The 9,158-nt window shown below is 38.4% G+C and overlaps 1 protein-coding gene across 1 annotated transcript in view; it reads right to left on the bottom strand.

Moving 5' to 3' along the window:
• Positions 1–8,188, bottom strand: part of LOC109850982 (importin-5-like) — an 11,409-nt gene extending 3,221 nt beyond the window's left edge. Inside the window, 15 exon segments of the mRNA XM_020421075.1 lie at positions 743–835; positions 961–1,036; positions 1,038–1,120; positions 1,239–1,295; positions 1,387–1,514; positions 1,589–1,658; positions 1,785–1,920; positions 4,265–4,419; positions 4,503–4,577; positions 4,904–5,068; positions 5,159–5,224; positions 5,419–5,523; positions 6,638–6,841; positions 6,927–7,766; positions 7,768–8,188. Of these exon segments, the coding sequence (XP_020276664.1) occupies positions 743–835; positions 961–1,036; positions 1,038–1,120; positions 1,239–1,295; positions 1,387–1,514; positions 1,589–1,658; positions 1,785–1,920; positions 4,265–4,419; positions 4,503–4,577; positions 4,904–5,068; positions 5,159–5,224; positions 5,419–5,523; positions 6,638–6,841; positions 6,927–7,766; positions 7,768–8,166 (2,652 nt within the window). The 5' untranslated portion in view covers positions 8,167–8,188.

The following is a 9,158-nucleotide window of genomic DNA, read 5'->3' as shown; positions in this document are numbered from 1 at the left end:
TAGAACACAACTAGAGCAGAACTATTGGAGTAATTTCGTAAAGGTATAAACCGTATAATGACAGTTGGACCAGAAATAGTATGATAACAAAGTAAAAAACAAAAGAAACTAAAACCGTCGCCACCCATCATGTTGGATCCACTTCATGTGTGACCATCAGAGTTGTCATTGCATGGCCACCAAGTGTTAAGTAAATCATCTACAAGATTATTCTTGCTAAAGCAGAGGACACAATGAAAAAAATACTAGGGACAACCACGCCTCGTCCAGTATCCAAAGTTACTGTAGGTCCTAAAATCTATGAAAAAACCTCCTATATCACTCGTACATTTTAAACTTATTATTGTGGAAAAAAACACCAAATTTCTCTAGACAAAGCGCCCAGAAGAAAATCAAAGATGATCAAGGCACAAGAAAGAATATACTGCAAAGCACCATAGTGCATGTTCTGGTTCACTATAGGTCAATATTACAAATAAACTAAAGATACAAGTAAACAGATTTCTTCAGTTAAGGAAATAGCAGCATCCCATTTCTGTCGGACATTAAGTATTCAAGTTCGAAAGAACATGAAACAGTCCAGTTTACAGTTAGGAGTGACACACTGAGAAAAATGCCATATTAAAAACCTCGTCAAGTCTTCGATCTAGGATGTAGGAATAAACCATTCGAAGGACAGAATGTCTTCACATATCGAAAAAGAATTTAAGTAATAAATAAAACCATGTAAATTAAAACTTACCCACATAGGTGTAATATAAACTGAGAGTTCATCAAAGAATGGCAAGAAAGAAGCTTTGAAGGTTTTAATCAAAGTACCCAAGCAGTCGCCAACCTGTAGAAGGCCAGACATTCGATATAATTAAACTCAGCATATTACTGTAACATTGATGACTATGTTATTAAGAAACCACCTCTAAATCAAGAAAAGAAAGCGTTTTTGGCAAGTTTGCCACAGACCTGATCAAACACTTCTTCCTCCTGTTCATTTTCTTCTTTAAGCAATTCTCCTTCTTCAGCATCAAAATCTTCTGCCTCGGGTTGTGCTTGCTGTGATCACATGCTTGATCTCATCTACAATACATCTGACCTGGCTTTCATCAAGAAGTGGTCCAGAGAGCTGAAATAGAACAAGAAACAAATGAAGCCTCAAGTTACGATGAATTCTTGCCCAAATAGAAGATTTGTAACTGAATCAGAAATTTCATTTCGAGAAATAAGCTAAAGAAAAGATGAACCTGTATGCATTCATTCAATGAATCCAACATGCTCGCGCAAATTTCTGTTTCAGGTTCCTACAGATGATACTTGGTGTCAGATTAGAAAGACTACAATAACAGAAGTTGCATCTATAAAAATAACATGGATAGAATAAATTAAGGTAACCTTATGCAGAGCTTCCACCAATGCTGGAATTATATAATCAGACAATTGTTTCACATAGGACTGATCACGACCTTGAGCTTGCCCCTTTTCTACTGCCAACGTAGCAGAACGTAATAACTCTGGCATAGCTGGAGAAGGGAATTCCTCAAAGCTTAGAACTGCAGAATGCTACAAACAAGAGAATATTAGAAGATAATCATACCTGAAACTGCTGCCCTCCTAACCTCTTCATGGAAATAAAATTTGAGAAGAGGAACCAAAGTAGGAGCAACCTGCATTTATTATTAACACAAAGAATATTAATTCTTTTGCTAGAGAAGTTGATTAAAATTTGAGAAGAGGAACTAAAGTAGGATGAAACGTAGTACTGACAATTTACTGATCATGACATAACCAACCTGATCGATCCATGGGTAGAAACCCTCCTTGAGCTCATCAGCATAACAGCAAAGCATGTTGCAAGCTGTGGCTTTCTCTTCCAAGACACTAGTTCTAATACCAATCCTTTTGTCCCCAAGAGTGATAGTCTCAATGCTGCATCATTATCATAATACCTCAAGTAAGCATTGCATGGACACTAGAAATCAATGACTGAACTTTCGCAGGTTTTTAGTGCTGGGGTAATATTTTGCATGACAAGGAACCATTCAAACAAACTACACACACACAGAGAAGAGAAGAGAAGAGAAGAGAAGAAGAGAGAGAGAGAGAGAGAGAGAGAGAGAGAGAGAGAGAGAGCAGAGATTTAAAGCACAGGATTTCAGAAATCAAAGGTGTGGAAAGTGAAAGCTACTTCAGGGTGTATGATTGGGCTGTTGCACTTTTTACTAGTCATAAATGGTTATAATATCAAAAGTGGTAGACGATCATTCTTCTCGGAGAGGAAAACACCACAATGCTAAGTGCACAAATGTTAAGGTTAAAATGAAACCAAGATGAGAAAGAGACCCCCCCCCCCACACACACACACACACACAAACCAAAAAGGAAAAAAAATCCATGACTATCTAGGCCAACAATCCACCAAAGCCACCAACACTGAAGCATCCACATGAACAAAGATGACTTTATTCACACAAAAAACCACAGGGCATGCATGTAATATTCAACTACCTAACTAGACAAAGTTCACGGATGGGTATCTCACAATAAACTGCTTTGAAGTTAACAAGACAGGACAAATCTCAAAAGGCATAGTAAGTATAGACATAGAGGGTGTTTGGTAAGGCTTGTTTTTTGAAGCTTATAAGTTATGCTGACTTTTAATGGCTTTTAGTTTTTTTGATAAAAATACTATAAAAATTGTTTGAGTAGAATAGTAATTTGCTTGGCAAACCTAGCTTTCTTAAGTGAGCTTATAAGCTAGTTTTTCAAAAGCTAGGGTATACCAGCTTTTTAAAACGAGACTTACAAGCTAACTCATTTGGCATTTTACCAAACAGGTAGAAATAAAAAAGCTAGCTTAAAAGCTCATTCGACCAAAAAATAAGCTTCCCCAAACACCCTCATAGGCTAGGAACATTGTGTTTGCTTGAATACACAGAAATGCTTGTGCACACAACACGTATCTTCGCGTAACATATTCTTTATCATGAATAGTAATTTTTTAAAAATATCAGTTCACAGATACTATGAACTAACATTTCAAATATTTAATTGCCTGGTAATAGTTTTTAAACTTTTGACTGTGTCTTCCCCAATCCCCATATGATAACTGTGGACATTTCATACTGCGATATATTCTAGTTTATTGCAGCTTAGGGCACAATACTTTTCTAATATATAATTACAATTTGACATGAAAATCAAAAGATAAGTTATATATACCAATATGCCATGATGCATATAGCAGTAGTATGATGAATAAAAAGTTTCTAAGAAATGGTCAAAAGAGTTTCGACAATTAAAATATACATTACTAAATCAACGATAGGTTGGTTAGAATATAATCGAAAAAATGTTTGACATGTACCAAAGAATATCCAAGAAATGTGTGTTCAAAATTTCAAAAATTTCATGACAAATAGTGTAACAGTGGCCTTTAGCTTTATCGTTGCTCTAGATTTGCAACATTGCAGTTCTCACTTGACTTCCTATCAAGCGATTCATGTTCATAAGCCTTCAGGTTTTTTTAGAAGCCCAGATTATCAAGGCTATCAAAACAATTGGTGCATAACAAATTAAAAAGTATAAAAAACTGAAAAATAAACTTGGCCCTTAGATTTTTATCCCAAAAAAATTAGAACATGCATATTTAAGTGAAGCGTGAGTCATTTGTAATTCTTCATCACTATGATGATTCCTGTATGTCAAAAATTGTAATGAAAAATATAAATGGAGCTGAAATTATTCAATGTTTTTCCCCCTCTACCTCGCCATCTCAGTTAAATGAGATTGTTTATTTCAACCACTAAATGAGCATAACAAAAATTGCAGCTGAAATTAATCAATGCTTCTTAAAAACAGAAATGAGCATAACAAAATTGCAGGAGATAGCTCAATGTAACTAACCAACTAAAATTTTAAAAAAAAAAACGTTACCAAATACATTTGTTACCAAGCAAATGAGATACTGAGCTCACTAGGGTGAGAAATAACTATATAATCAAACATGGTATCTGATGAGAAACCTAACATACTAGCTAGAGAATCATGAAGGGTGAGAAAAAGTTATGATTGCAAGGCAGTAGCAATAATTTGATTGCAAAAGACCTTCATTATCTGAGGTTAAATTCAGCAAGATAGGCAACATATCAGTCAAACTCTAGCTAAAAACATAAAACGCATGCCAAATTAGATAAGAATGTCAGCGAATGACTTTAAATTTATTAGAAACTCCCAAGAAAATATTAACAGATTTCTTTTATCTAAAACAGACCTTTCATCATCTGATTCATCTATATCATCATCAGAATCAGCAGAGGTTATGGTCACGTCTGGTTTGAGCTGTGCAGACTGAAGAAGTGGAGGCATGACAACACTCATGTATGGAAGAAAATCTTGACCTAAGCACTTGCAAAGTCTAGCCCATGCCTATCACAAAGTCCATGAATTCAAAATAAGGAAAATGTTGAGGTACGCATAGTTACGAATCAAATTTAGTAACAGACACATACTTGAAGCATGTAGCTTGTTATTGGATCATCTGTCTCCAGCTGAGATCCTTGAAGTGACATCAACACTTCCATAACCTATTGAAAACAAAAGATGAGGATAGCTGCATAACATTGCTGAATAATTGTAACAGAATAAGAATAACAACCAAAACATTGCAAATACTCGCAAATAAAATCTCTATAGCAGAAGACCATGAAGGTTAAAGAAAAGCTCCAATATCTGCTTTCAATGTAAGAACAAACCCTCAAACAAAAAAATGAACACCAACATACTGCTTATGATATCTAAACATTAAAAACTTATTTCAGGTGAAAGATCACAAAGGGTCTCACATTGCACTGTAACCTTTGGGAAATGAGAATTGCATGAGAATTAAGATTAAAAACAGAGAAGCCATTACCTGTTTAGCATCATCCCTGAATTTCTCCTTCCCCACAGCCATACCGACCAAACTAATGCATTCCATGGATTTAGCACGAAGCATACGATTGGACTTGTCAGTTGCATTCATCAAAATAGCTTTCAGATATGGCATGACAGCATCATAGTACTTCTGGAATTGCTCCTGCATAAGAATGTGATGTGAAAATGTTTTCAAGTCATATAAAGAAATATAAAATTAACAGCCTGATATGCAGTGTTTTTTATCCAGCACCTGAGATGAATCGGCAACAGATGCTAAAGCTGTCAAAGCTCCCTCTTGTACCATCTGCTTCCCATTCTGAAAAAGAACGTTTCTTATTGTTAGACACTTCTTGGCAAATATACACCAGAAGAATAAACAAGAATTTTTTTTTTTTTTTTTTTTTTTTTGGGGGGGGGGGGGAATATTTAACGGAAATGGTTTAAAAAAAAAATTTTTTTTTTTTTTTTTTTTTTTTGGGGGGGGGGTTGCATAAAATTCAGCTCTATTACCTGTAGCAATACAAGCAATTTGCTAATAATTCCATCCAAGTACGGTGTCAAAATCTCCGGCGTGCAGTTCTCGCTGAAATTCAGAACAGCTGAAGCAGCATGTGCCTAAAAAATCATCATTTACATAATGCTGAATTAATTTATCTTAGTTAAAATTCTTCTTCTACTACTACGACTACTACAACAACAAAGCTTTTATCCCAAAGTTTTGGGGTCGGGCCGGTCGGCTACATGAATATTATTCTTCCATTCAGTTCTATTGTGCATTTGTGCGTCATCTCCTTTGTTAAATTAGATATTAGCATATTCTTCTTAATTGCTTCCAGCCAAGTTTGTCTATCTCTATATCTCTTTGCCCTAGTAACTACTATATTATCTTAGTTAAAATATTTAAAAAATAAAATCAATGCCTTATGTCATCAGAATATTTATTCTATTTTTCATAATTTTAAGTCTCATACTATCCGATAAAAATATTACATTTAAGCTCTATGTGATAAAACCAACACTTTTTCATGAGAGTGGTGATTACTGGACTACAAATCCCAAACTACTTTTGTACTACTACTACTACTAGAAACAGAAGTGGGGTATTTGATAACTCATCGATTTTGGTAGCAATTCAAAAGAAAGCACCCCGTCCAATTGTTTCTAGTAGTTTCAAAAGTAATATGGAGGTAGCTATAAGTTTCACTAAGTCAGATTTTCTATGAAGCCCATGGCTTCCTTGTTCCCCTTGTTAGCTATTACACTTGAAGTATGCCTAATACATCACATAACCAGAACACAAGAATTTGCGTCAAGGAGAGGTTGAAAAACCAATATGAAGGGAGAAACAGAAACTGATAGTAAACATCAATGCATGCTATATATAGAGGATATTTGGGAGAACTTATTTTTAAGCTTACAAGTTATGATGGCTTTTGGTGGCTTTTGGTGGCTTTTGGTGGCTTTTATAACAAAAACTTTATAAACCTTGTAAGAGTAGAAAAGTCATTTGCTTGGTCAAACCTAGCTTATTTAGATGAGCTTACAAGCTAGTTTTTCAATAACTGGAAAGCCCCAACTTTCTTAAGTCAGTTGACATGTCACCAGACATGTAGATATGGATAAGACAAATTAAAAGTTACTTTGCTCCCCTGAACACCGTCATAATAATCTTAAGTTTATTTACAACATAAATCAAAACTCTTAAATGGATGAAATGAATTCTACTTGCCTGTACTCGGGGGTTCTGGAAATCATCCATAGCAGAGGCCAAAGCCGGCAGCACCTTATGGTGATACTGTACTTGCAAATCTGGACCCAAATCCGTGGAGAGTTGGCCAATGGCATTAATTGCCGCCCATCTCACTCTTGGATGCGGATCTTGGAATGAGTTCAAGACCATGTTTACCACTTGTTCCAAGTTTTTAATCATTACCTACACAACAAAACAGTACCGAATATATCTCACATACCCAATAACCAATACATTAACAATCATCAATTTATTGCACTTAAGCTACCTTTGAGCAACCCTCTGCAATCTGGGCAAGTGTAATCAAAGCAGCATGATGCTTCTGCCACTCAGGAGCAGCAAGATAAGCCGGCAACAACTCTGAAGCAACAGGAACAATGGTATTCCCTCCAAGTGCAATCGAGAGCCTATCCAAGCACTCTTGTCCCACGCTATAATTGCTCGTCTCTCCCGCATCTTCATCCTCCACCTCCGCAGAATGCCAGGCGGGTTCATCCTCAATATCAAGCAACATCTTCATCAGCACGGCAAACAGCCTCCCAACAAACTGTGGCAGCTTCCTCATCATCCCCGGTGCCCTCTCCCTTGCCTCTGCCAGCGTAATCACAAACTCCACAGCCAAATGCCTCGTCCCCTCCTCCAACCCGTCAGCCTCCGCAATCTGCAGCATAGCTCCAATAACTTCAGGCAACTGCCTCCTCAAGAACCTTGGCTCGCTGCCTGCAAGCTCTATAAGCAGCTCCAAGGCTTCCTGCGCTGTCGACTCCTGCCCCGAATTCAACGACTCTGTCAAAGTCCTCATCATCGCCGGCAACAGATCCTGGAACTTATCCCTATCCGAAGCCGACGTCAAGCACTGTATGAAATTAATCGACGCCCCAAGCGAAGCAATCCTCACATCCACCGAGCTCGAATTCGTCAACGCCTGCAAAAACACACCATGCAGCATTCCAAGATGCGGCAGCAGCGTATCCCCGATATACTGAGCCAACTGCGAGAAGATCAACAGCGAGGACTCTTGAAGCTTCGGCGAATCCGAAGTCACCGCCTGAAACATAAACGGCAGCATCTCCGGCCACGCATTATCAGGCAACAGATTCGAGGCCAGCTTCCGACACCGTATCGCAAAGCTTCTTCTTAGAATCGTCTTCACCTCCTCCCGCCCTGCCACGTTGGACAGAAGCAGCGACTTCAGCTCAAACTTGGCCGTCTGCGCCGAGAAGCCTCGGCACCAGGTACGACGGCTGCGAGTCTCCGGACGAGGACGACGCCGTCAACTGCTTGCGCAGAAGGATCGCCGACATGGCGCGAATCTCGATGACGGAGGATTGGTGGAGGAGGGCGGCGAGCTTGAGGGCTAGGGCGTCGGGGTGGTGATCGCGGACGAAGTTGAAGATGGACTCGGCGTGAGATCGCTGGTCGTTGGCGGTGGACATGAGCTGAGAGATTAGGGCTTGGAACGGGCCGAGGTCGGCGCCGAGGATCGATTGGAGTTGGGCTTGATCCATCGGCAAGAGCACGGCATGGGGGGCGAGGCATGACCGACGATGGAGGCTAGGGTTCTTGGAGGTGGGGGTAGAAGAGAGGGAGAGGATTGCGCGGATTTTGGGTGGGGCGCGTTTTATTGTTAGGGTTTGAGGGCGCCGCGCGGTGAAAAAAGTAATAGGAAATGTTACTTCGTGGGGGGGGTGGAGGGAGCAGTTACGGGGCCGGGTCGGGCTTTTCGACCGAATTGGCGCTTAGCTGTAAGTAGAGTTGGTGTTTGGTGTTTGGTGTTCGTTGGGTTTGAGGGGATATATCCGGTTGGATAAGCGTAGGTTTAGGGGCTGTTTGGTTCGCTAAAAATATTGGAAATGAAAGGAAAAGGAAACGCTTTTTTAAAACCATTTCCATTTCTTGTGTTTGGTTCACTTTTTATTGTGAAAAAGAAATGAGATGAGATGAGTTGTCACCATATTATTGGATGATGTGAGTTATTTTAAAATAAAACTTATTAGAGGTTCTTTTCTTGTGTTTGGTTGGCTAAAAAATAAGGAAAAGAAAAAGCTTTCCTTGTTTAGATTCTTTTATTGTGATTGGTTCCTTCTTAAAATTAAGAAAAGAAATGAGATGAGATGAGTTGTCATTATATTATTGGTTGATGTCACCCAATCTTTTGGAAAGCCATTTCCAAGTTTTTTTGGAGGATGTGGAGAGAGAAAAAATGGAGATGAGAGGAGATGAGTTGTCAATTTTTTATTGGATGATGTGAGTTATTTTTAAAGATGAGATGAGATGGGGTGATGTGACTTGGATGATGTGACCCATTTCTTGTGTTTGATTTATTTTTAAAAGTAAGAAATGAGATAAGATGAGATGAGTTGGGGGATAAAAATAATATTTTATTAGATGTTGTGGATGAGTTGGATGATGAAAATAATATTTTATTAGATGTTGTGGGTGTTTTTTTGGAATGGAAATGGAATCTAATAATATTATATTACATTTCCAAAAAACTTTC

Source organism: Asparagus officinalis, chromosome 7 (assembly GCF_001876935.1).
Source record: "Asparagus officinalis chromosome 7, Aspof.V1, whole genome shotgun sequence".
In the NCBI taxonomy this organism is placed as follows: Eukaryota; Viridiplantae; Streptophyta; class Magnoliopsida; order Asparagales; family Asparagaceae; genus Asparagus; species Asparagus officinalis.
This window is presented reverse-complemented; position numbering and strand designations above follow the sequence as displayed.